Genomic DNA, 27,394 nt, shown 5'->3' with positions numbered 1-27,394 from the left:
AATGCCTGAGGGACGCTGCCGCGCCATGGAGCTCCGCAGCCGCCCGCCGCCACTGCCGCCTGAGCCTGCCGCGACCCCCGCCGCAGCCCCCGGCCTCAGGCACGGCCCCTGGCTGGAAACGGGGCGAAGACGCTCCCCCGGCCGCCCCCCTGCGAGAGGACGGGCCCCTCCGGCGGGAGCGAGGCCGCGGGCCGCCCCCTGCCCCCCGCGGCCGCTGGCGGTGCCCGGTGCTACAGCGCGGCAGCGCCGTGTCCCCCGTGTCCCCCGTGTCCCCGCGCGGCGAGTGCCAGGCCGGGCTGGAACCCGTTAACCCCCGCGCAGCGTCGTTTGAGGCAGAAGTGCAGCGGGGAGGCCGTGCGGGGGAACGGGGGGGCCGTGCGGGGGAGCGGGGGGGCCGTGCGGGGGAGCGGGGGCTCAGCGCCTCGCCCCGCCGGGGGGTGCTCGCCTGCCCCCCCCCCGCCCCCGCAGGTGCGCGGCGCTCGCGTCCTTTTCGCCGGAGCCCTGAACAACCTTTTGGGGCAGATTTCCACCTCCTGGCCCGAGTGTCGCCTTTTCGGCAGGGGCAGGGTGAGCAGAAGCCCCAGCCCTCTGAGGCGGAGCTCCCCGGCGCTGGGTGCCAGCGCCTGCCCGAGCCTGAAGCAGCTGCTGCCCGGGCGGCCCCAGGCAGCCCTTCGCAACTTTGCCCTTGGCCAGGTGGGCGCTGGCCCCCTGCAGAGCAGTGCCTGCCCCCCTGTGTCCCCCCGGCGCAGGGCATTGCTCCGGAGCGGCGTCGGGTCAGCTGAGAGCGTGCTGCAGCCTGCCTGTGCTGCAGCAAGCTCGGCTCCCCGGGGTGTCTGACCCAGGCAGTGCTAGAAGACTCCATCTGCCCTACACAGCAACTGGCAACTTTGCTACGAAGAGGTGTTTTGCCTGCCCACGTGAAGCTGTCGTGTTGGCTTTAACCTCTAGCTCTGGAGCTGCCTGCTGAACTGACCTGCAGGCTCGCGTAGGAGGGCCCAGTGGGTGGGTTGGAGGACAGGTGGGGTCAGCCCAGGTGTGGCCCTGAGTCACCTCTCCTCTGTAGAGGCCTCCTTGTCCTTGCTGTCAACTGGAATCCCTCTAACGTGAGTTGAGGTTGTTTTCTTTTTGAATGCAGGAAAATGCAGTAACAGTTGGCCAGCGCTGGCTTTCTAACAGCATCTGTGTTGTTCCTTGGTTGTTGCAGACACCTGGCAGGCAAAATCCAAGTTGCACGGTGCAGTGGGCTACGGTATAGGCCTGACAGTGGAGCAGAAATGTGAGCTGGCTGAGCAGGAGCTGACTGAAACGAAGAATGAGATTCAGGACCTCGAGGTATGGCTCTGCAGGACCCTTACGATTACCAAGGTGTCAAGCAGTCCTGTTACTTTTCATGCCTCTTTCAATGTACCATCCCTTAGGCAGCGAGACAGACCTGCTTGGTGAGGGCTGTTCACAGCAGAGCATTGATGTGAGTGGTCCTGAGTTGACAGTAGGAGCCAGAACTGTGCTCTCATGTCACCCCTTCCTTAAAGGCAAGTACGCTAACAGAGATCAGAGGTGCCCAGTCTCTAAAGACGGCTCTTACTCTGACAGGAACAGACATACAGTTGAGGGGAGGATTTTTAGGTAGAGGAGCTCACATCTGCAGTGTGAGATGAAGAAGTCAATGCTCAAAAGAAGAATCTCCTTCTGTTAGCTTCTTGAAGGTGTGCCCTCTGTGCTAGACGTATTTTGCATTCTAGCAGCTCCCAGAAGCTTCCTGGTTTGGCTGGGCTCCGTGCAGCCCTCTCTGGGGTCTGCCTTTCCACTGCCTCTGGGATTTCAGAGCGTGCTCCAAGTCTCCAAGAGTGCATTCCTGCTGCAGGCTCCTTGTGGCTGTATCACCATCTCTGCCTGCCCTGTGCTCAGGGAAGACTGCCAGGACCTGCGATGGCAGGGATGCTTGGGAGCTTTTGGGGAAGAAGCGACCTCTGCATTTGGTTCAGGCCACTGATGGTGCCTGCAGTGGCCAGGAGAGATGAAGCAGGTAGCTGGTCCCTCTCCTGTGGCCACAGGATGTAATGCAGTAAACAAAGGGTAGTAACTTGTGTTGGTTTAGTCAGACTGGCAACGTTTGTTGGTCAGGACGGAGCAGCAGATGTTGAAGCTCAGGCACGTGAGAGATTTCTTTCTTGTTCTTTTTGAGTCAGTGAACTAGCAGTGCTGTGTGAGCCTGCACCATGTGCCCTGAGTGGCACAGGGTGGAACTCAGCACTCCCACAGGAGAAATGCTAGTAAAGCCAGCAGAGATCATGCCCGGTCCTTTCCAGTGTTCTCTGTTCCCAAAGCAGTTTGAAGGAGGGAAGTTAGAACCTCTTGACTGTTACGTGACTTTATTTCTACAGGCAGTCATTGGAGAAGCGGATGTTTGGTGGACTGATGTTAAGCAAGCCATCAGTGACTGAGACAGACAGCAGCAGCAGCATCTCCAGCAAGAAAGAGAGTATCCCAGCTTCTGAGAAGCTGCTGAGATACATGGAGGAGAAGAACCGACAGAAGGTCAGTGCATCATGGAAAATTCTGAGGCTGGTTTTTCATCTGACAAGTATGTTGGTTAGGGAAAATTCTAGTTCCCATACTCCTGTGTGGCCTACGTCATGTTTTCAGACTGTCTTAGCAAGTCTTCTTGGACAGCCCTTGTCGCACTTGCTACTCGGTGACTGGCCCAGGTCTCATCAGGCTGCTGAGCTGCAGCACTGCAGTGAGCACAGATGATGCAGGGCCCTTAGCGGAGCCTGGGAAAGTGCACTGCCATGTCCCCACATTTGGGGCAGGGTGATGCTGAGCAGCATTTCTCACTGGGCTTCTTTCTAAACCAGCAGCGAAGGCTGCAGCGTGGATGCAATGATGGGGAACCACACCATGAGGAGTGAGGTCTGGGTGCTCTGTCTTCTCCAAGGCTCTGATGTTCCACTGTAATCTGCTGTCTTTCCTTAGGATCTGCTGCGTGAGAAGCTGTGCTTCACAAATCATTTGCTCAGAAGTTACAAGAAGAAGCTGCAGCAGCAGCTCAGGCAGGTGCATGCAGCAGTTGAGGAAAAGCAGGGACTAGATGGCCCCTTGAGGAACGAAAGGAGTACAGCCCAGTGCAGATGCAGGGCCTGCTCCCTGTAGATGCAGGGCTCTCCCCGGCATCCCCTTCCTCCTTTGCTTCTGGACTTGCTGCCTTTGTCAGAGGGCACTGTCGCCCGCCCAGGTTCAAACCTGGCACATGACCATGTGTGTGGGATGAGACCAGGAGTCTCACAGGGTGGAAGCTGGCAGATCTCTCTGTGCCCTGGGAAAGATGTGTGGTGGATCAGACCAGTTCTCTGGGGACTGTCTGCCGCTGGTATGGCAGGAGCCTTGCCAGAGGGGACCTGTCTGCTCTGCTTGGGCCCTCTAAGCTGGGACGCAGAGCACAGGCTCGGTGGCACGCTGTCTTGCATTTCTCCTCGAGCCCTAGGTTTGCAGCCAGGCTGAAGACCCTGTTCTTTAGGTTTGCTTTCCCCACAGAGCAAAGCTCTCTTACTTGGGGTGCAGCTTTGGTCAGCAACGTACAGCTCTGCTTCCTGGGGGTTTGCAGAAGAGGCAGATGAGAGAGGCGCTCCATGATGTCCGTTTGGAGCAGCTGCAGCTTAGCAATGCCCTGTACCAGAAGATCGATGAGAAGAACCAGGAGCTGCTTCAGCTAAAACTGACCTCAGGGAAGAATGTCCAAGCCCTTAACCTCTATGGAGTGAGTGAGCCTCCCAGCACCTCTGTTTTGCCTTTCTCCTGTTCCCAAGGATCACATGTGAGCTGATTAACAGGTCTTGCATTCTTCCCTTTCTCAGCTGGAGGGTGCTGAACGCCTCTCTGCTTTCCCCCTGACAGCAGTTCAGTTGGGAGGTTTGCCTGACACACCAAAAGCAGTGATGCCCTCATTCATGTTTGGCTGCAGCCTGATGATGGGCTTCACGCTTCACAGCATGGTTATTTTACACCCCAGGGGAAAAGTCCAGTAGAAATGAGCTTTGGTGGTGACTTGCACAGGAAAAAGGCATTTTTTACGTAACCTGTGACATTTGAAAAGATGTCATGAGCTGCAGCTGTCACTCTCTCTGCTTTTATCAGTGAAAAACACTTCCCAGCTGGGTGCATTTGCTTCTCTTGGATCAGCCGTTGTGTCCAGGTCAGTCCTAAACCCACTGGCTGCTGTGCGGTGGGTTGTGCTGCAGTCTGACACAGAAGACATGATGAAGCAGCAGCTGCGTGAGCAGGGCATGATGCTGCCTTCTGCAGGGGACAGGTGATGCCACAGAGCTCCCTTGGAAGCAGAGCTCCTGCACCGCCAGCTGGGACCAAGCTGGGGGAGTAGACGGGTGGCTTTGCAGGTGGCTGGGAGCTGCTGCTGCACCTGTTGATGCTGTCCTGCTCTCGTGTTCAGGGGAAGCTGGAGCATGCCATAGAAATATCCATGTCTCTGACGAAAGGCATCTCCCAGACGAAGCAGCTGCTGGAGAAAATTGAAAGAGAAGCTGCTGTGGTGGAGGAGGTAACAGGGTGAATTGGGAGGCCCTGAGATTTCACTTGGGAGTACTGTTTTGAGGTACTTCTTGTGCTGTGTTGGGTACCAATGCCTGTTCGAGGTCTGGCAATGAGATGGGTAACTGGGTGGCTTTCTGGGTCTGAGCAAGTCCCTGGGCTCCTACCTGTGCCAGTGAGTAAGGGAAGGTTTAGAGAACAGGCGTGTTGTAAATTTTGGCCCTGGCTTCACAGGGGCCTCCCACTGTCTTCTGGAAATTCTGTTTCCTTGAACTTTTGATCAGCGGTGTCCTCCGCAGGGAGAAGTGGCACTGTTGTCAATGCCAGCCTGGGGACACAGAGCCTGGCGGGGACACCACAGCTTTACGAAGTGGGTTCAAGGGGCTCCCTAGCAGCGCTGCCTGGCAGGGATGGAGGCACTGGTGGTTGTATTCCACTGCTTCCCTGCAGCGCTGTGTGGTTTAATTTATCCTGCCTCCCTGGAGGACTGGCTGCCAGCTGGCAGAGGGGCATTTCCCAGGGATCTCCTTGCACTCTGTCCCTATTTCTCCAGCAGAAATGAGCTGAAGCTGAGCGTTTGAAACAGCAGCTGCGGAAGCTGCTCTCAGACAGTGTCCCTCCTGTGCTGAGTTACATGCAGAACAAGACAGCTGTTACTGACCTCGGTAAAAAGCCTCAAGGCTTGGGAGAGCGAGGTGGCAGGTGCTGAGGTGAGCAAGGCCAGACTGGGTGTGCAGAAGCCTGGACATGTGCCAGCCAGGAGCTGCATCTCCGCCTGCCCACCTGCAGCTGCCCTGGGGACCAGAGCGCTTGTTTCTGACCCACCAGGGAGCCCTGCAAGAGCTGCTGCAGCATCGCCTGCGCCTGGCAGAGCCAGAGGCTCTTCCTGTTGACAGCGCGGTGATCGCTCCCTACCCTGAGGACAGAGGCTGAGTTTTAATGACTGAGCTCAGAGGGGAAGCCAAAGCAAGGGCAGTGCTTGTAATTGGACGGGAAGCACAGCCAGGCTGTTGCTGTACTGAAACCTGTTGTGTGTGTAAGGAGAAGGGGACGTATGGCAGCCCAACACATCTCTGCCTCTGCATATATAACCTGTGGCAGCCTTTTCCCGTGCCCCGGATGGCTCCCCAGTGGTGGTAGTCCTTTTTGTTGATCTCAGACATTTTTTACTCGCTGGTATCTTGGCTCCTCCCTGATAAGGAAAGGCTGGCCAAGATCCAAACATGAGTGCATGGCAAAGTTGCAAGAATATCTTTGATCCTCTCCTGCAGCCTAGGAGGAGATGGAAAGATAATACAGGGGAGCACAGTCAAAGCTGGAGGTAGCAGTACGTGTTTGTATACCTGCCCCTGTGCACAGCAGCGTGGGAATGAGGTGGCTGCTTTGGATGGGATAACATAGTGTGGTCAGCCAGTGCTCTCTGAACATATTAAGGCCTTCTCCTTTCTCCTCTTGCAGATGTCCTTGCAAAACTACTGCAGAGCATGGAACCAGATGAAGATGCCTGGTAACCAGCACTAGGTTTGTCTGATGCTGCAAGCTGCAGAAGGAGCCAACCCTGTGGGGAAGTTTTCTGTCAAGTGGGTGAATGTAGCACCCTGCAAACTGCAGGGAGATGAAGCCCCTTCTGCAAGAAACGATAAAGAAACCCATAGCTCTGTTGTGAGGCCATCTCTTTGTTCTGTCCCAGCATGTGCTGGCTTCCACAAGGCTCTGCTGCTTGCTCCATCCGCAGGTCAGCCAGCTCTGCTCAGGCCACCCCCCCCCCCATCCCCCTCCGTCACCACAAGCAGTTATTCTCTGGTGATCAAATCCAACGTGTTTACAGGAACTGTCCTTTCTCTTTGGGCAAGCCCTGGTGATCACTTAATACAGGAGGAACCAGAGGGGGTTTCCCTGGGAGATACGGGAGTTCAACATCTCCAAGCATGCACTGACAATAGAAGAGAGCAGAGCAGTGTGACATGGCACACACGAACCAAGTAGGCTTTCTGATCACAAAAAGATATTTATTTACCTAAAGAAACAAGAGAGCAAGAAGGGAGAAGCTACCCCTTTCCCAAGCACCTGGGGCAAGTGGAAGTCTCCCTTGGCAGTGGGAAGTGTTTTCCCACTGCAGGAGTTATAAATCATCTCAGGTGGCCCAGCCTCAGATGAGCTCAGGTCTCATTTTCCCTTCTTGGGATTGAAACCAGCTTCCTGAAACATCCCCACTGCTGGTCTGGAAGCCTCTTCCCAGTCTTTAGGTGGAGCCTGCAGATCAGTTCGCACCCTGACTAGCACAGGGAATGCAGGAGGTCCTGTCCTCGCAGCGGTGGCCAAGATCCAGTTGCTGTAGTAGGACACTGGGGTATACAGGAATGATCCATAGCATCTCATGCCACCCTCACTGAGAATGCCTTTCAGGACCCATTTCTCAGCCCCTCCAATCTGGCACATGATGGGGTTGCCAGCATCACCCTTTTGAGAGACAAAAAGGGGAGGGTTGTGTCTCAGCAGTATCCCTATTGCTGTCACTGTCGGTAGCTGTGGACTTCAGCAGAGTGAGAGGAGGTCAGATCACAGCAGCTTGGTCCTTTATGATCGCTGGCAGCAAAGCGCCACTGATTCCAGGGGCTGGCTGTCTTTGGGCTGACGATGTCCCAGTGTGCCCCTGATAAGGTGACTGGTATCTCTCCCTGCAGCTGCCTGTGCCCCCATCAGCCTAGCTCCATGCCTGGTCCTTTGGTATGTACCACAAGAAACCTCTGTTGGTTTTGTCTCCCAAACGTCTTTGACCCTGGCCACATCAAAGGCCCTTGGAGGCCCCAGTGGCAGGAGAGTTTCAGGGACCAGAGCAGCACCTGCAGGGAGACAGTCACCCCACACCTCATGCCAGAGGGGGGGTGTCACACCTTCAGACAGTCTTGCATGCTTGCGATTTGCAGGCTGCGTGGAAGGCATCTTTTCTTGTAAGGCCTGTGCAGGAGAAGCCCAACAAGTGTTTTGGCTGCTCTCCCAGCCTGGAGTTGGAGCAGAACAGGGAGGAGGCAGTTTGGCTGTCTGCCTGGTCTGGGTTGATGCTCTGTATCCCTTACCGAACAGCCTGCCGCTTTGTCAGCATCCCTGTGGCTGCAGCATGCAGTTGCAGCGACCCTTTTCAGTGAGCAGGGATCCACATCCACTACGGAGAGCATCCTCAGGAAGTCGCTGCAGCACTTTCCCCTGCCTGGCCAAGGGACCACCGTGAGCCTGTGGCTCTAGGCAGCTCCTGACCTCCAAAAAGCCGTGATGGATGACCAGTGGGTACTTCTTCCTCCCAGGATGAGCCCTGTTCCCCTTCCTCCCATTGGGGTTGTTAGCAGGAGGGAGCAGGAAGGCGGCTCTCCACCCTGCTGGAGGGATCTCTTTGCCGCAGCAGCCAGGGGTTACCTGCGGTGGGATGGATCCAGCCCAAGATCCAGCAGATCACAAGGTCCAGGGTGGAGAAGCGCCCGTGAGGGAAGCAGATGGGGTGAATGATGCTGCTGAACTCCAGCGGGGCGGCTGTCCTGATCAGAGCGATGTTGTTGTAGTGTCCCCTTGTCAGAGTCCTCATGGGGGATGACAGAGCTGATCGAATGCTGGGGCTGGTCCTCCCATTGCCTCTTCATGGTGCTCAGCCCAACAAAGGCCAGCATCTGCTGCCTGCAGAGGGTGGACAGAGGGGTCTGGGTGCAAGAAAAAGCATGGGGCAAACTCTGCCTGCCCCTGCTCCGACTGAAAGATGTTCACCCAGCTGCTGGGCGATGACCAGACCCTCCTGAGCACTGGGAGATGGTGCCATTCCCTGCTGATTCCCCAGCCTTGCCCGAGGTGACGCGGGGCCCCTTGCAGCACACAGACCTGCTCTGCAGGCTGGATGCAGCGCTGAGGATCCGGTGCTCGTTCAGGATAGAGCCGAAGGCCAAGAGGTTGTGCTGCATGGCCCGCAGTGCCACCACCTGCAGGAACTGGGCCGCAGCCACAAACTGCTGCGCTGATCTCCAGGGAGATGGGCTGGCCTGGATCCCACAGGCTGCAGGGAAACAGGGGGCATGCTGCTGGCTGTGCCTGGCCCTATGCTCTCCCCCCACCCCCTCTGCCTTCTGATGCCTCCTTGCCCCTTGATGGGGCCGCCCCAAGCTTTGCTCTCGCCTGGGACCGATGCCAGCATTGCCCGGGCTCGCTCAGCTGTGGGACCAGGCCAGTGGCACGGCACGGGACCCAGCACAGAGCGGTCAAGCCGTGCCACCTCCTATCTGGTGCTGGGGCAGCCCAGAGGCACAGCAGCATGAGGCTTTGCACTGTCCCAGCCCGGCAAAGAGCTGGGGCTGGGGAGCCAGGGCCCCCCTTCTCTGCCCACCTGCGGGGAGAGGGGGAGATGTCACAGGGGGTGCCAGCTGGCCCGGAGGGGCTCGGTGTGCCTGTGCTGAGCACACCAGGCCAGTTCCTCACCCTGGTACATGGGTGCTGTGCCTCCCAAGCACAGTAGAGATCCAGCAGACCCATTCCCAGCTCCACGGGCTGTCACAGCACTCTCCAAACTATCAAGCTACAATAAGGTCTGTTACCATCTCATACCAACACACTCTTCATACAGTCCTTCTGCTGCCTTCTCCTCACATCACGTCACCCAGGGCATGTGTTCTTGCTTCTTCCTCGGCCACTCTCTCTTCCTTGGCTGCCCAACCTCTTAACAGAACCAGCCACAGCTGCACCTTACCTACATCAGCCAACCCACCGCCCCTGAAGCCAGCCCACAGCTGTATGTTACCAATGCTAATTAACCTGCCTTCATTCCTCTACAATGGGCCACATCCTGCTGCACTCTGCCTGCTCCATCATGCCCCTGCCAACACTTGTTGGAGGCTCTTGCAGTGCATCTGCCTGCACAGAATGGATCTCCGAAGCATCTGAGGCCCAGCACCCCCTGCCCTGGGTGCTGCTCGATGGTTTCTCCCTGGGACAGCCTGTCCTGCCCTGATGCCTCTTTTCTGCACACCCACTGGGGTCTCTGTCCACCCTGGCCCCACTTGCAGACAGAAGCAAGGGCATCTTAAGGGTAAGTTCTGCTTAAGGAAATTCATAAAAAACCTGAAGGACCCCAGACTGCATGGGGATGGTGAGAGGGGACCTGGAGGGCAGCAGAAGCTGTTGCAGGGGCACCACCAGGCTACAGCTGCCTGTGGCTGGGCTTTCCCATGGGGAGGTCCCAGTGGGGACAAGAAGTCCCTTCCCAGCTCGTGAAAGGCCAAGCATGCTTTGGAGAGCAGGACAGAGAAGATGGGGTGGTATGAGGGGTGTGAAAACTCCTTCTTTCTATCAGAGATTGGAAAAGTGTTGAGAAGGAGAAATTGCAGTGTTCCTTATATGCACTAATTAATAGCCACGTGTGAAAGGAGCTGGCGAGAGACAGAAAGCAAAGGCACTGGGGCTCCTGGAGGCCTGACACGCTCCCAGCAGGTTATCCCTGGATCGCTCTTCTCCTGGCGAGGCGTTTGGTGGCTGAGGACGCACATGCCCAGACCAACCCCTGCAATACTGGGGATAAAGACAGCCAAAGGGAAGGGAAATGGTGCTGGGAAAAGGCTTGAGGGAAATCCAGGTTCAAGCACTTGTTTAAACCTGCATACAGACCAGGGCAGCGTCAGCTGAACTGATTTCTTCACAGCATTTGAATACACTTATTATATGCAAAATTAGCAAGGGCAGGGTCCGCACCATGGCATATTTAGGACAGGGGCATCCCAAGGAAACCCTGGATGTTTTTTTCATGGTGGTTGTGTTCTCCCTAGATATAGCCAATCCTGCATGTAGGAAATTCTGTCCTCTCTCTGCGTTCCTGCAATAACTCCGCAGTGCTTATCCCTCCCACTGAGAAGGGCCTTTTGTGTGTATTATCCCTGGCTCTTGTGATGTTGTGTTTGAAATGCCGTGGGAATCAGCTGGGAGGCAGCTGATGATCCCAAGGCCTGTTTATAGTCAATTTGTGCCAAAAGGGGCCACTTAACCCTGCAAGAGCCAGGAAAACATCTCTGAGGTTTCACTCTGCCCTCCCCATGGGGGTGCCAGTCTGAGGCTGGGTCTGATCACTGGCTGGGCTGCTCCAAACGATGCTAGTGTCACGCAAACAGAACATTTCTAAAGGTGATGCTGGCAACTAGCGGTGACACCGACTGATCCACAGGTGCCAGGCACCCGACTCGCTGGGAGCACGACTTGACTTACTGCATGTCATCTGGATCCACAGCGGTCAAAGAACCTGCACAAGAGCAGGTGTTGGTGGGAACATGACCAGCTCACACCCTTGACCCATGGGTCAGCCAGCTTGGTGACACCAGTCCCCTCCTGCTTTGCAGGTCTCAGAGGAGGTCAGCGCTGCCAAAGAAGCACGACCCCCACAGCAGCTCTCGTGGGCAGCGCAGGATGCTCCCCAAGCCCAGCCTGAGCTGCTGCTTTTGTCCAGAGGACCAGCTGCCTCCTTGGCACTGCTGCAGGGAGACAGGCACCTCTCGCAAGGAACTGCAGCCTCCCAGCACCCTGGCCACAACCTTGGAACTAATAAGTTTTAAGCCCTGTGGTTAATGAAGCCAGCCTGACTCTGCACAGAGACAAAGCCTGAAGCCTGCCGCCAGCTCTGCCCGCAGCAAGCTGAACAGGGCACTGCTGCGGGCTTGCAAAAAGCCTCCCTTGTGCAGGGGGGGATTCGGCCAAACAAGGGGCCTCCTCGGCTGCGTGTCTCCTGGTGCTCCATAATTCATATTATTTGCTGGATTGTTCCCACTACCAAGGAAAATTTAACAAGTAAAAGCATCTGATAAAAATCTATTGACTGCAGTAAAGCACCAACCCAGCCAAACCAGTTGGTACGGCGTGACCTCTGCAGCCTCACTCAGTTTGCCGCCTAGAAAAACAAGTGCTGTATGGTACTTGCAATGCTGCCAGTGCAAAGGCTTTGATTAAAGCTTTACTGCGTTACCAAAGTGCAGTGAGATGTTTTGAGAGGCAAGTTTGGTGGCTTCCTTCCCCAAGCCTGGTTCCTTGTTGTGCAACAACACATCTCTAAGTCTCCTTGGCATTTTGTGCTTCTCTTTTTGTGTTTTCAGGTCACACTGCTCCCCTTGCTGCTGGCCTTAGCACTAAGGTCCTGACTCCTGTCTTCTGGCGACAGCTCTTCTGGCCAGGTACGCAGCAGGGACAATGCACCTTGTTTTTGCCGAGGAACTCCGTGAGAGAACAGCTTTTAGACACTGGTGGCTTCCAAGTCTTACAGGATTACTCACAGGTGGTTCAAATCTTGCCTTGGAGGCAAAATCTTGCCTTGAGATTCAGTTTCTGCCAGGCCACCAGTCTGGGGCACTGTTCCCACTGAGCGGAGCAAAACTGAGGTGGCTAGCCAGGACATCTGCCCTAAGTATTTTTCCAGCTTTGATCATGTTTTTCTGATGGTCCCATCACTTTGGTCTAAACCAGCAAGGATCAGGAGCATATAAAGACAAGTCTCCTTAACCCCTCAGTCCCTGCCTTGGATTCAAGGCACCGCTGGCTTCCCAGGGCTTCCCCAGAGCAACAGCTGGAAGTCACAAAGCAACATTCTTGGTTTCAGCGATGGTGTAATCAGTGCTACAACTTCTTCTGTCCTAGGAGGAGGAGATGCCACGCAGACCGACAGCTCTTCCAGCTTATGCTTTCATCCCTGCCTACATCCAGCTATCCTGCCTCATCAATGTAAGGATAAGAGAGGTGCCTACGTTTTCTTGTGTGACATATCCCTAATCCCTGTGGGAACCGGACTGTTCTACTGCCTGCAAAGCTGCAGGATGCCTGAAGACACGGATGACTGGTAGAGCATCTGATGGGCAATGCAAGGGTTTGCGCTGTGGAACAGGGTCATACCTAACAGCCTGTGATGGAAAGCTGGCCCGGGCCAAGATGCAGCACACAGATACTTGTACAAGTAACTCTGCCCACTGAGTGCTGGATCTTTTGCAGTGGGAGGCGGAGTCTGGTACAGCCTATCCACATTTGCTGAACTGCTGCAGTGCCACTTTCCTCCAGCTATACTTACCTTTTAACTGACCTCATGCAATGTTTCCCAGCCACTCTTTCCTAGGTCCTGGGAAACTGTAAGTTTTATTCAAAGGTCTGCTAAAGGTTTCTCCTCCAACCATTGAAATTTCTAGCTTAGTCCAAAGCTTGCTTTGACCCCAAGCTAGCATATTGTCAGCATGGGCAGGTGGTCAGGAACTGCAAGCACTCGAGCTATAACAGTGGGGACCCAGACACTCAGCACTGCTAATACGAGCATGCTGGAGTGCTAATCAGATCGGTTTGTGAAGCTTGAGTGTGGTTTTGCAATGTGACTCCTCTCACTAGAACTCACATCGGTATTAAAAACCATTTGCTAGCCAACTTGCAACCCCAGACCTTATTCCTTTGGTCCAGATGCTGGTCTCAGCACCCAGCTTTGGCTGGGATCTTTAGGCAACTAGAGCAGATCTCAGAATCTCAGCTGCTTCACACAAAGCGACGAGTTGATGGGAATGAGAGGTCATGGCTATGGGCAGGACGGCTGGTCCTGTGACTGACCCCACAGAAACATGCAGAGAGAAGGAATGCTGCCAGCTGGGCCTGGCACTGGTCATAACGGTGGTGCTGGAAGGGCTTCTAGACGTGCCTGCTTACAGCGCGGAGAAAGGGAAGAAGCTTGATAAATTGTTCCCAGTGCACTGCTCGTCATTGACATCAGGATTAACTGCACAAAGCAGGACAGTGTGGTTTGTACCCGTCAGCCCACCACATCCAAAGGAGTTGCTCTAAATGCGCACACAAGTGAGCGAGGGGAGCACCTTACACAGCAGCAACACAAAGTGGCTTGTGGAAACACGTGTCATTTCCAAGACCTTGGCATTGCCTGGCAGAGCGAGGGAGCAGACTGCTCTGAACTGCTGCCCGAATTGGGATCTAAACCTCCACACACTGCCCAGACTGTGTACTTCATTCAATACACGTTCTGTTTTCACCTCTCCTTCGCATCTTTTACTCTGCACACATCAGAAATCTATGCAGACAGGAGGGGGAGCACTGAAAAATGGGCTCCTTAAGTTAGGCTCTGTCGATACTGAGGGCACTGAAAAAAAGTAACTTGCTTCTGGTTTTCACGAATGCAAGTACTTTTTTGAGATGATGAAAATATCTGAAGCCATTTATTTGGCTTATGATTTACTGGCCTCAGGAGCCTGATTTTATGAACTACTTTTTTAAGCTCAGCAAAAGCTCTTATCATCAAAAGATTGACACAAGGGTCCTCCACAAAATGCTTGTGACGTGGTAGGGGGTGAGTCACCATCAGTGTCACATGCTGCCAGCCCTGACCCCTTCACTTCAAAGGCTCAGTATTTACACTGCTGCCTCCTCCACACTGCTCAAGCTGTAAAGGGGCAGCAATCCTGTACCCACACATCAGTTGTCACTGGGTAACAGGTGACCATGGCTCTCTCCTGGAGGCTTCTGGGCTAAAATACATAATCATTCTTTAGCTTTCTGAACCTGCACATGATGATGAACAGCCTCCTAGAGGCATTGAGGGAAAGAAACATATTCTGGCTATTTCTAGATGTAAGTACGATCCAGTTCCCAGCTGAAATACTAAGCAGTGGTTTGGAATCTGCCTCCTTCCCAGACAGCTCCTGGAGATGCTCACAGCCTGGACTTCCTGGGCCTTCCCAAGATTTTGGGGTGAAGGAGCAGAGCTGGTGATGGGCAATACCAACTGCCCTCAGCTTCCTGCAGTGGGACTCCCCTTTCCAATCAATCCCTCCTTAGAGAAAGGCCGACATTTGGATTGCTGGGGCTACAGCGCTATTTCCGGAGAGCTTGCTCCCAGCAGTACAAACCACATGCTTACAGAAACGTTGATCCTTTTAAATTAACAAAGTTATTTCATTTCTGTCAGCACCCTGCTGTTCCTTTGAGACTATGCTAAAATGTAAAGCTTGCCCATTAATTACTTCAAATGTCAAGGTTTAATTACAATGCCTCCAAGTTAAATTTCAAGCCAGCCAATCATTCAGAGCCATCCAGGAGACAGACACAGCCATAGCAAGTCAATGCTTCAAAAAAGATGATGATGATGATGATGATTAATGTTACTGACTTCCCAGCAGCCGTATTTCATCTTTCAAATACAGAGCATGCTAACTGGAGTGTGCAGAAGCCGGTGGTGCACATACCTAGCCGCCTGTGGGCTGGGGTATGCCACCCAGACCAGAACTGCAAGAGTGAGTCTGCGTTCCTGCAAGAAGAAGAGGAATAAACCCAGGCTTTGTTACATAGCTCCAGAGAAAACACGCACCCATCCTGCTGGACGAACACCCTTCCCCGTGGGTGAGGTAAAGGCACGTTAAAAATCAAATTGCATGTGAGCTGGTTATCACAGCACACCCGAAAATCTTCCTGTAAGCAGGCTGGATTCTCAGCCATCTTTGAAGCCAGAAATGAAGATCATACTTGCTGTTTGTGGTGCACCATGCCAACTGGCATGTCAGTGTTCCTATAGCAGTATCCTGTATTTTTGCCAGATTTAGAGTTCAGAGATCATGACTTCAAACACAAGTTAGAAGCTACAGTGTTGATGTGGCAAATGACCAAACTTAAAGCTGGTAAATAACTTTTGGCCCTTGTCAGCCACGAATGTGTATGAGGCTCAGTTACAAAAGCATGACTGAAGTCCTGGGTACCAAGAGAAAGCCCCTAAAACCCACCAGCTTTAGATTTCGGCAAAATCAGGTGCTGAAAAGCGCCACGGAGATTAGTTGCTGGCTGTGGTTCTTTCCCAGGAGGACAAAAGGAAATGCCTCTCCACAGCCTCCACATCTGGCTGACAGCACGCTGGACCTGTGATGCACATCCCTGCGCTGCTGCAGAGCGCAGCCTTGGGCTGAAGGTTTCAGAGTCTAATTTAAATGGCACCGGTCCCAGTTTCCCCTTCAAAGCTGTGGCAGTCTGAGAGAACTGGAACAGTTGGTCAGTCAAGGTGATAAAACAGCTGCTAAATGAGAGGTCCCAGCACACATTGTCTTGTCATCAACTCTGCCAGAATATAAAAGTTTCATCTTTCTGACAGGGCTTTCAGCGGTGAAGGAGGATGAAGCATCCAGACAAAGCATCTCCTGATTTGTCCTGGGGACTGTAGTCCTGCAGTTCTCTTAGATGCTGTGTCTGTGTCAGAAACTTACACTTAATTTATACTGTCTTAATAATTAACAGTCACATGTATTAACAACTAACATAATTTAGAAGGCCGCGGCATGTTTTAATTTTGCGATATTTACTGGCTTCCTTAAAGTCCCAGCTCTGGAGCCACGTTTCAGCAGGGGGAAAAAATTTAGTACTTTTTGAAAACTTAAAAATTGTTAAGAATTGGACATCAGAAGAATATTCAAATCTAAGACCTGCTGAAAAGAGGATCTATGACTTCTAAGCCAGCTTCATGATTTTTAGGGACCAGTTCATTATTTTCTAAAACATATTCTTGTCAAAGCCGTAACTTAGCTCATAAAACTGTTTGTTGTTCTAGGGATAATAACACATCCTGAGGTTAATGGATTCTGTAACCTTCTATGTTTCGGTTATTTTTAAAAATCAGTCATTGGCAGTCAGCTGGAGAGTGCTTCATTAGTAAACATCCCCAGAGAGCAGCACTCTTAACACTTGATATCTTTTTGGCTTAGAGGATATGGCAAGGACATGAAGCTCCTCACTGCACCTTGGAAATGAGAGGACAATGACACAGCCTAAAACGTACCGCGCAGCATCCTGCTGCCTGCTGCTGCCCTGGCACAGGGTCTCCCCCGTCCCGTTCTCTGCCCTGCACCACTGCCACCAGGACCGGGGACTGGGGCAGGTCTGACCTGCACCCTGCCCTGCCCTATCACCAGCTGCACCTGCAGTTAATTTTTATTTTTCATATAAAGCAATACCACAATTTCAACACTAAGTATTAACACATTCAAATGGATTTTACGATTTTGTAACGATGTTTGAAAGCAGAGGGCTATATTCTTGACTAGCGTGATAGTACTTGAGAGATCAAAATCAACTTTATTAACATCACGTCTTAGATAAATATCCATATATATTATACCTATATCTATATGTACAGATCAGGTTAAACCCCATTTCTTTAATGCGTTGCAGATCCTGTTTCCCTTTTGGGTCAACACATGTTCCTGTTCTTTGTGGAAAACCTTGTTATAACTTCTATGCCACCAACATCTAACTTTTTAATATATATTTTTTCCAGGAGACTAATTAGTGAAATATATATGGCAAATATGCATGTAAAGAATGTATACATACATGATATATGTCTACACATACATGTGCAAATAGTATTAACATATATTACTGGGGTTTTACTGGCTAAAGTATAATGAATTAATGTCTCTCTGAAGAAGACACAACTGTTCATTTGAAAATTAAATAAACATTTTAAAATCAAATGGATAATAAGGATAACCAAAATTAATTTTTGAGAACATGTTGTCTCAAGGTTTTTTAAACTTTCTATAAGAAGTGCTTTTCCCCAATGTGAAGTACAGCAGGCTTCTGAATGATTTCAGCTCTAGTCAAGGAATCAGTAGCTGGTCATACACTCATTTCTGTTTAGTTGCTGACTCCTTGTCATCTGTTAATGATACCAAGACGTCTAGCTTTTCTTAGCTAATTGCACTGCAAAAAAGGAGCTCACGTTACAGACAATCCAGCAAAGGCTAAAAATGTAAACTGCATTTAGAGTCTTCTGGCACCTTTTTTTCACAGATCCATCTCCTTGTATGGGGATGCTAATGTGAACAAGAAACAGAGGCAGAAACAGTACTAGGTGCAGGATTATGTACTCAGCTAAAACAGGTAAGGATTTGATATTTTTGGATCTTGTCCATGTCTTACTTGAGTAAATCAAGTGTCTGTTTCTGAAGAAACAGTGGTGAAAGCAAAAGCTAATGCTTACTCCTAAAGTGAACAATGTATATTAGTTGCAGCCATTTATACCACAACAGGTATGAAGTCACTGTCACCCCATCAATAATGTTTACTGTCTTCTCCACAACCGTCTAAACGACAATCCTAAATGTGAGGTACATAAGGTGTATGACTTTATTTTCTGAAAGCCATATCTTGCTTTCATTCAGTTGTGCTAGGAGTCTGTCAAATCAGACCTGTACCAGCTAATCAGTGTTCTCGTTTGAAAACTGATATACAGCTCTTAACAAACCTAAACCACGTCACCTGGCAGTCTTATTCCAAACAAAGCAGCGGCACACTCTTTTTGCAAGAGGTGAAAGGCATCTTACCAGAAAGACAACAGCCTAGGTAAAATTGTGTCTCCAAATCACAGCTATTCTGCAAAGCAATTGAGTCAGGAGTGAAAGTACTAATAAAAAACAATGAGCCAGATGAAAGGGTTTGCCACTTACAGGAGAAACAGGCAATAAAAATAATCTCTCCCTCTTGGTTCAATTCCATTCCTTCAGCACACTTTGAATATAATCTAATATAAATGTGCCCTTTCCAGGGCAACTGTTCTTATAGAGAGACTTACCTCAGCTTGATTTAAGTGTTCATTTTCAGGCCAAGCACCATGAGAAGCTTTTAAATATGACATTAATGTGAAAAATGCCAAAATAAAAATGGTTCAGATATAAATAAGTTCACCGACCAATAGAGGGCAAGGTACAAATAGTAAATTGCAAAGCTATATGGGTCTATGGTGTGTAATGAGATAATTTTGGTAATTGAGAGTATGAGAAACAGAGAGCCCTTAAGGGAACGAGACTAACTTAAGACAGCTTTGGTCTCTGCTTGTGTTCCTCAGCCCCTTCTCCAGGCATGGAGGAGGGGGGATGCCCTGTGGTGATGGCAAATGTGTGTGCAATTTGTTGCTAAGAAGAAAAGCCCTCATTAAGTGAACTGGATAAACGCAAACACACCTACCCAGGACCTCTAGTACATACATGCTAGTGCATCAAACACAGCACTACCTTCAGTGAGCATTATCAACCCAAACCTTGCCTGCACACAAAAGTTGTAACACTTTAATTATCATGAACTATACCAGTATTCCTCTCCTAGCATGAACACTGTTACACAAGACTAAGGATACTGCTTGTACGCCAGTGTCGGCGATACAAGCCAGGGAACACATGAGACAGTAGAAAACCACTTTTATAAATGGTTTCACAGGAAAAGCAAATGGAGATATTGGGCCTCTGGGCCTTAAATTCAGGCTTCCAGGGAATTCACAGTCATTCCCCTGACGCATCTCTGGAGCAGACAGGAATTGCCTGGATGATTTTTTGAACCTTCTTTTGCGAGGCTGCCCACATTCAGATGATCCGAGCATGTACACAAGCCACCTTCTGCCTGGCAGTCACGCAGCCATTGACTGCAGCAATGAATGACAGAGGAGTTTGGAGGTTACTGGGCTCAGTGTCCTGCCCAGAGCAGGGAAAACTTCGAAGTTAGTGTCAGTCTGAGCCAAGAGGTGACATTAGCTTCAGCTCGGTGCTCTGTAATGCAAGATTAACAGGAACTGCTGCATGTCTGCCAGGCTTCGGGTACGGCTGGGGCAGGCATGTCATTGTCTGCACCTCACTGCATCAATGTGGCTGCTATCTCCTAAGAATACACTGCAGGGTTTTGCAATTTTTAGCTCCTAGGCTAAAGAGGGAAAGATCTTGGCAAAAAACAGACGAACAACAACAAAAAACCCCACCAAACCAAACAACCAAGCAGAGGGACAGAAAGGGCGCTTGTAACACAAGGCACATGCAAGCCACAAGAGGCTAATTCCATGGCAAACTACCAATTTGGAAAACAACTTTAACAGCCATTATTAGATCCTGTGCTATCCTGGCACAAACAAAAAATGTGGAACATGGAATGAAAAGGTTAAATGCTGCAAAACTGCAATGGCGCAAACCAAGGAGAGATAATGCAAACTTGCCATGATTAGAAGAGGGATAAACACCACCTAGTTTTTCAGCAAAAACATGGGAGCAAGAAAATCCTTCAGACAAGGAGAAAATGCCACTAAAATCAAACTGCAATATGGGGACAGGGATTGCCTTTTGCAGGGTGGGACAGGGTCCTCTGCCATGTCTCAGGCAGAGTGAAGGAAGGAACTGAGCTACAGCAAAGTGAGGTAAATTGCAGACAGAAAATATCTGCCATACTCTCACTGTAAGACTAATAGTTCAAGAAAGCAACAAATGATAAAAGCTGCTCCTCACAGCCCTCAGAGAAGAGCATTAGGTATCTTTCCTATCACAATCTACTCTGGAGCATGCTGAAGCATTGTGTTGGGGCAAGGAAAATTAACTAAACACGCCAGGGTGCAATGTCAAGATGCAGTTTGCACTGCTAAAGTAAATATGCACTTGGCTGGATGCTGTAAGAGAAACACTGATGTCAAACAAGGTCCTCTCACTTCTTATGCCTGATACCATCACTGACTATGCTCTCAGAAAACCCATCAATGGATACAGCAGCCAGAAGCACCTGGCTCAACTTTCATACAATGAAAGGTCTCGATTTGTTGGCATTATGATTCACTGTACATGCAAAGCTTGAAAGGCAGGCACCAGCGAAGGAAATCAGATGAAACCTAGCTGTGAAAACGTGTATAATGAGAACGTCAGCTCCTTTGAATCCCATCTGCAGATTAGGGCACACAAACACAAATCAATTCTCATATCTTGACAGTGGTGTACAAGGTAGGGGGGGTAAAAACATACAAGTCAACAGTGGCAGCTGCTTCCCCAAGGTTAACTAGACTTGTTTGTTGAATATATACAGCCCTCCGAGGCAAACTGCAAACGTTCAGTGCTAGTTGTCTGTTTTCACATCTGGGTGTAAAAGTGGAACGACCTTAAGAGTCAAGACAAACATGCAAGGGCTCTATCCAGGCCACCTATAAATCAGTCCTCCCAGTGACTAGTGTTTCACGTTGTGAGGGGGACAGCAAGTAATGGAGGCTTATCCAGGGAAGGTGCCACACAAGAAGTCGGTGTCTGGCAGCCCCATAGAGTGTGCAGTCTGAATGCCATCCTATACGCCTTCAAACCAGGCCCTGAGCTGAATCCTAGCTATTAATTCTAGCTCTTTCACAAATATCACAGCATTTAACAAGGGTATGCAAAGAGCACTGCAAAACAAGCAGAGGTGGCAGAGCTGTGCTCATTCCTTATACGTGCTGGATAGAATGGAAAAGGTTCAGATCCAGAAAAGCACCACAAATTAATCACAAGAGATAAATCCCACTAATGTCAATATGAATGTTGCAGCCCATTAATTTCAGCAGGAAGTTCAGAGATTAAATTGGTTGCTGAGTCTGGGCTCAAGTCCACTTAAAATAATATAAATGATTGGGAAGGCAATCAACTGCCATAAAGGTCACTAGGGCTTAGAGGTGCAGCAGCAGCCGATCCCTTACTCCTCCTGAGCAGCAGCTTTCTTCATAAATTACTCTGTAATGGTTGTAGACCCATAGAGAATGGTGCCAGCAGCTGGGAACTCCTGAGAGACTTTGCATGGAGAAAATTCCATGACTGAAGCAGGTAGACTAAAAACAGGGAAGAAAATAACATACATGGTTCCCTCATAACTGAGGTGGGATGGTTCTCCACGCACAAGTGTTTGGAGATGGGTCATGGCTGCTAAATAGTGCTGGAATTTTCTCTCTAGCTCTAAGAAATGCTTTTTCTTTTCTCAGCCTAGACTCTGTGTGTTGCTCTCCTCCTGGCTGTGTCACCAGAAGTCACTGCGTGAAGCTGGCTGTGAATGTGGGACATGTGCTCCAGCCAGGACAGCCCACCACTGCCCAGCCTACACAGGGCAGCTTACTCCTTCCCAAGGATTATCATGATGCTTACAAACTGTGCATCAGGTACGGCATGTTGATCCCCAAACCACCAGAGAGTTACACTTCCAGGAGACAACAGCCCCAAAAGAAGCCAGGGAAGACCTGGAAATTATATTCTCCAGCTAGGGACTTAAGTTGCAGGGCAGATTTTAGGAAATAACCCCAAACACTCTTCTCTGAAAAGGCCTTTCTACTGCAAAGTACTGATAACTCTTCAAGCCCATTTTATTCAACTCCCCTTCAAAACTGATACAACAGCCTACCCAAAGTAATGATTCTCACAAGAGACACTAAGCAGAGACTCCATGAAATCCACTTGTTTTGATCTTGGTATTTTGTTTGAGTAATGCTACCATGAAGGGCAATGAACGGTATCTGACCGTATTTAGAAGGGGACAGAACTATCATGCTTGCGTTCCCTGACCTCCTTTGTCTGATGTTGGAAGGTGAACTCTGCAACAAACACAGATCAGACTAGCTGTCCTACAAAAAGCACGTAGATCAACCTTACTGATCATTTCAAGATGTATTCTGTAAGCAAGGCAGGCTCTTATTTCCTGCAGAAATAAATACAACACAGACTAGAATATTACCTCCAGTAACGATATGAGGTAGAATATGCTTAAAGAAAATAAACCGGCATTATTTCCTTACATTTATAAGCCTCACTGATTCATGTATATTTGGTTAAATCCACTGAAATAAGAAAGAGAGAGCAATTAAGGTACACACAGTTTTGATTGGAAGGTCGTGTAAAATGACTCATCATTTTGTGTCTGCTCTGATGAGAAAACACAGCTGCAGCCTTTGCTGCATGTGAGCCCACACAGACCGAAGAGATGCTGGCAACTGCAACTGAGGATGGCTGTGCAGCCTTCATCATGGAAACCCCCTTCTGTAAATGGGACAGGCCAATGGCATCAGGACAAATTCCTCCAGCCTTCTCTACCCGGGACAGAAAGGTACAAGAAAGTTCTGTTGGGATGTGTTAACAGAGAAGAGCATCCACAGCACATCCTCTTGTGTGAAAAACAACTTGCAGGGATAGCTATTTTAAGTGTTTTATTACAGCAAGGCTTTGTGAGATCTGTATCATTATATTGGCATGAAAAATATACTTTATGCCCTCCAACATTTTTGAACAAATATTCCTTTACTATTCTAAGCTTCCCACGCTGCTGGCAGAAAGTGTTCTGCAGAAATTCTACAGGGGATCCTGGACAAGTCAGGTGACAAATGCTGGGAGACTGCCACAGGAAACATGGGAAACAATTATTTGTATTAGCGCAGCTATATTAAGCTTTTCTTCTGCAGATCCCAAAGTACCTTAAAATGTTACAGCCCTTTTCACAGAGAAGAGAAAACTTAGACCCAGAGATTGAAAGGGTCATCTAGCAGGCCATAAAATGAGACAGGCAGCACCTCTGATCCCAGTGTCTTCCCTTCCCTTTCACCAAGTAGGCACTGGAATCTTCACCTGTGGGGTGGCTGCTGTGTTTAAGGAGATGAGAATAAGTACAAACATGATAAAGTGACCTATTTCTGCGGCACGCACTTATGTTTGCGTTAAAGTAGTTGCGGAGGTGGTTAGGAGGATAAAGTGGTGTGGGTCAGCCACAACTTTCCTATGATGTTAGATGCTAAGAATTGCATCCCAGCAGTTCTTGTTATATGTGACAACAGAGTCTTTGGGTTTCGACACTAAACAAAACCCCAATACCTGTTGAAATAACACCGGCCTGAGATGAAAGAGAAGTATCTGCAAAGAAAACAAGAGGAGACTTCAAAGCCCTTCATTGATTCTCTCATACTGAAATAACCATGTTCTGAGCTATCACTCCATATCTCCATCTATTTTGTGTTTAGATACCACAACCACCACAGTGTCTTCAAGCGTAATTAACTGACGCTGAAATTCCTTATGCTACAGCCATCTCATGAAGGTCTCAGAGGCTGGCACGCATCCCACTACATTACTCACTGTAACACAAGATGTCAACATCCTAGTGCAAGTGCCCTTCTCACTGTCATTATTTCCGAGCAGTCACTATGCATGTTGCCTGCACTGACAATGGACCACGCTCGGCCTTGCCTGGCTGGGTCAATGATCTGTGACGAGCTGCTAGACCAGGGGTCTTGACTTGTTCTGGTTCATTGGTAGGAGGTGAAAGAATACCACACACTTCATATGACCTCTATGAAATTGCCAGATCCTTCAAGAGCTCTGTTAAAGCTTAATCCATGGTGAATTTCTTGCGAAATTCAGGTGGTAGTGAAGTGTACCCGTAGTACAGATCTGGGAGGAAACAAGGGAAATAGCACATAATTTTCTTGTGTAAAGTCTAGTGAAAAACCAATTTGCTCTAACATTCTGACCCCAGCTTGTTCTGTGGAGTTCTGAGTGCTGTACCAGTGCACACCTTGTCATGGTTTCAATAACTGTGGCTGAGAAATAGACAGGAGTCACCATGTTGTTGAAACCCACAGAGATGAACCAACCTTAAGCAGAGCCTCAGGCTTTATGAAGACTGTACCCCATCCCTGGGGCATGTACATCCTCTTGTGACTGCGCAGAACCACGACCGGCACATCACTGAATTCCTTCAGAACTAATGTGGTAGCAAACAGAATGGGTGCAACATTGATGGGGTGACACTGAATAACATGGATATAGAAAACAGTATCTACATGGTATTGGCACAGGGTGATTGCTGGTCATTGAAGTCAATGAGAATGTTCTTGACATTAAGGGGTGGGCCAGTGAAGAATTTGTTCCTTATCTTTCTATATCCTAGGTGCACACACACATATCAAATTTATAACCTTGATCTAAGGACAAAGCTGAAAGAGCCTCTACAGCCTTGAAAGCCCAAATTGCACTGCATGGCAGATAAAATTCACTGCATTTGTAAACTGGGATGCCTTGTCACATTTAGTACCAAGCCTTTTGTAATGTGTAAGGATATAGCACCCCAAAGCCTCGTGCTAAAAAGCTGATACCTTGTTTAGTGGAATTTAGCAGACAGAGCTCAACTCTCATAAATGACAGAACCCATCAAAGAGAGCTTCTAAAGTAAATACTTCCTTTTAGCAGGGTCTTATCTCTGCACTGGCAGATCGAAGAGCACTCTTGCACAGCTGTACAGTGTGCAGGCACTACTACTAGTCCTCTACAAAATGGACTGGCTTGCTTGTTGACATGTGAAACTCATGATGAAGAGTTTGGGTATTTTTAATAAATGGATATCTAATGTTAGGCTATTGTTTAGGAACCTAAACTAATACAGCACACAAAAAGCTCTGCAACACCCAAGGAGTCCAAGTAATGGGACTTTTCAAAGATACAAATTCATTTTATCAGCCACCAAAAAGGGATGACACAAAAATGTGTTTGAAAATGTTTCCAGGAACTTCATGTGCCCTGGAATACTCATGAGCCAGCAACACTTGTGATTTTGTAAAAATACTTTCCATTTGAAAATTTTTTTCTGTGCCTCCATTGCCTAGTGAAAAACACATACACACACACAAAAGACCAGCCAGAAGGAAATGGCAGTACTTCGTATACCTGAAGTGCTGTCAAATATACAACATCAAGCTTGAAGATGGCATCCTTAGGTCACTTCTAAAACCAGTAATTTCCAACAAAGGTTTGATGTTGAAGAAATAATGTCACATCTAAGAGATTATGAAAGCAATAGTGTTCCTTTGGCAGAAACAGAAACTACCCACTTGCTAGCCTAACTCAGCAACTTGATGCAGGACTTGTTATAAAAAGCCTACTCTGCTGACAGAGGAGAGATAACCACTGTAAAAGGACGAAGAGTTAGCTACCATTTACTTTCAGGTTCACTGGGTACGTGATCTGCTCTGTCCTCTCCTCTTTCATTCTTCCTGGAGTGATGGCTGGAATGCTCTGCTGCGAACAAAAAGCATAAAGGGGATCACAGGGATCAGGTGAATCTCAGGCCACAAATGACATTACATAAGCAGGAACGTCAAGGTGATGGTATCAGCATGAGTATTTTATCCTCCTCCTGCTTTTGCTTTGATCCCTGGGCAGTCTCCAGCAAACTGGGTCAGGGATCCCTTCCCTCTGTCTTCTGGGATTCAATGGGCCCTTCCACCAACCCAGACTCTCAGCACCCACAGCCTCTAACTGCTGCACCTTCTCCACCCGCCTGGGGATTAGGACAACACTGCTGTCCCCTTCTTAGAAACAAGGCACAGAGGAACAGCCAGCCTGTTGCAGAAATTCTTAATTGTGTTTAATTGTGTTTTGGCATTTGACTGTGAGCTCCATCTCAGCATCACTTTCTCTTGTCTCCCCGGTTTTAGGTGTGAGTTAGGCACTTAGGTACCTCTGGCTTCTGGCATAAGTGACTCCTTCAGTGCCACGTGCAGACAACATGGAAAGCCTAGATCCTACACTGTCATTCTTGGGCTAATTTAGAAGGAGATCCGGTCATGAAAAATCTTCCTTTTGAGATTATGTGCCTTACAAAATACTAGTAATATAACCAGAAAGCAGAATTTTCTTGCAAGACTGTGTACTACATTAAAAAATGCGTATGTTCGAAGAAGAGAGGAGAGGTTAAAAAGCAGAATAAGACTTCAACTAAAAAGAAGCATGCAGTGTGGTATTCAAAAAAAGCTCAGCATCAGCTTAACACTGCTTTCAAGTTTGTCAAAGGCAGGGAGGAACTGAAATAATTTTAGCCATTATTCCCCATTAAGGCTACATCTTCATGGCAAAAAAGGAATGTTTTTACACTGAATTAGTTATCCAGCTTGAATCAGGCACATATTGTGCATACACTTTACCCACTTCTTACTTATATGCCTTTCTTTTATGAAGGCTCTACTTCATTCAGTCCACAAGGCAGAGATGCAGAGGAACTTACTGACTCACCAGGTCGGATGAGTCGTATTAGTTCCAAGTCAAAAGCACAGAAGGAATCAAAGTGCCTTTTTCAAGCAGAAGAACTCTGCCAGAAAGAATGGCAGGAACAATGCTCAGGAGAAAATTCAGCCTGAAGACTGAGTAGGAATACTATTAAGTTAATCAGAAAAGCAAACAACAAGATCTGCGGGAAAGAGGGGAAGGAATTTTTGCATTACCCTCCCCATCGTTGTGGGGTTTGTCCATTTCTAGGCACTTGGACCACAGTCCTCCGCCCCTCAAAGTCAATCGTAAACCCTCCCTTTGATGTGCTGATACAGGATCTGGCTCTGCATAGCAATTTATGCCTTGAAATATACAAGTTAATTGATCTTTCCAGTCTTGGTGAGGCAAGAGGTGTCTACATGGCCCAAAGACTACTGATCGGGAAACTGAAAAAGAAAGAACTGACTTTTTCCACATCACAAAGTACAACCTTGGCAGAAGTGGGAGGGGTTCAGAAAACTGTAGGGTGCAGATATCCCAGTTCTGAGCTCAGTCCATGCATAAACAGATCATTATTTTTAATGTGTGCTCCCAGTGACGCTGACAGAAGGGTTTTGGGATCTGATGACTGCATCCTGGCAGTTCCTCTGACAGACTTGGCGCTCCCCTCCCTATGCCATTCATTCACTTGGTAGTAGGAGAATGGTTTCAGGGTAATGATGAGATACACAAAAAAGGAAGCAGCCCTGCAACTAAGAGAAAGGAGAGAAAAAAAATTGAAGTGAAGCAGGAGCTAACACACCAAGTTACCCAAGTGCAGACAGTGCAAGAAACTTCTCTATGTAGGCTAATCAGATAGCAGATATCTTTGTTTATACAGTCTGCCAGATACATCCAAAATAGACATCTACAAATTATTCTCTCGTCTAAAATGAGTGCAATGACACTCAGCTGTGCAAGTATAATTTTATTTTACAAATACTTGGAACTAAACTCAGCCCGGTTGCATGTCAATACACAGTATCTGCCACGAAGGG

The 27,394-nt window shown here is 49.1% G+C and overlaps 2 protein-coding genes across 2 annotated transcripts; one reads left to right on the top strand and one right to left on the bottom strand.

Annotated features, from left to right (window-relative positions):
• Positions 1–454: 454 nt before the first annotated feature.
• On the top strand, positions 455–6,066 carry CFAP263 (cilia and flagella associated protein 263; the record flags this gene model as incomplete). The annotated part of the gene is given in 13 exon segments (XM_080410615.1): positions 455–1,214; positions 1,217–1,439; positions 1,743–1,762; positions 2,212–2,440; positions 2,442–2,538; positions 2,977–3,149; positions 3,304–3,370; positions 3,518–3,757; positions 4,448–4,563; positions 4,845–4,915; positions 5,115–5,212; positions 5,214–5,255; positions 6,004–6,066. Coding segments are annotated over 13 exon segments (1,524 nt in total). The 5' UTR covers positions 455–1,129.
• A 4-nt stretch (positions 6,067–6,070) lies between these two features.
• PRSS54 (serine protease 54) lies at positions 6,071–8,662 on the bottom strand. Its single transcript, XM_080410614.1, has 4 exons — positions 8,299–8,662; positions 7,957–8,211; positions 7,661–7,753; positions 6,071–7,078 (listed from the first exon to the last, which is right to left on the bottom strand). The coding sequence occupies exons 1-4, from the start codon at positions 8,487–8,489 to the stop codon at positions 6,712–6,714; spliced, it is 906 nt and encodes a 301-aa protein (XP_080266740.1). The 5' UTR covers positions 8,490–8,662; the 3' UTR covers positions 6,071–6,711.
• Between the last annotated feature and the right edge of the window lie 18,732 nt (positions 8,663–27,394).

Source organism: Falco punctatus, assembly GCF_963210335.1.
Source record: "Falco punctatus genome assembly, chromosome: 14".
Taxonomy (NCBI): domain Eukaryota; kingdom Metazoa; phylum Chordata; class Aves; order Falconiformes; family Falconidae; genus Falco; species Falco punctatus.
The sequence above is the reverse complement of the archived record's forward strand: the minus strand, read 5'-3'. Positions and strand labels throughout refer to the sequence as shown.

Excerpts from the sequence above, each read along its gene's own strand:
- PRSS54 (XM_080410614.1), bottom strand. The coding sequence starts at position 8,489 with ATGCAGCACAACCTCTTGGCCTTCGGCTCTATCCTGAACGAGCACCGG. Across the intron at positions 8,212-8,298 it reads GGTCATCGCCCAGCAGCTGG|GCAGCAGATGCTGGCCTTTG; the intron begins GTGAACATCTTT and ends CACCCTCTGCAG. Across the intron at positions 7,079-7,660 it reads GGTCGCTGCAACTGCATGCT|TCCACAGCTACCGACAGTGA; the intron begins GCAGCCACAGGG and ends ACTCTGCTGAAG.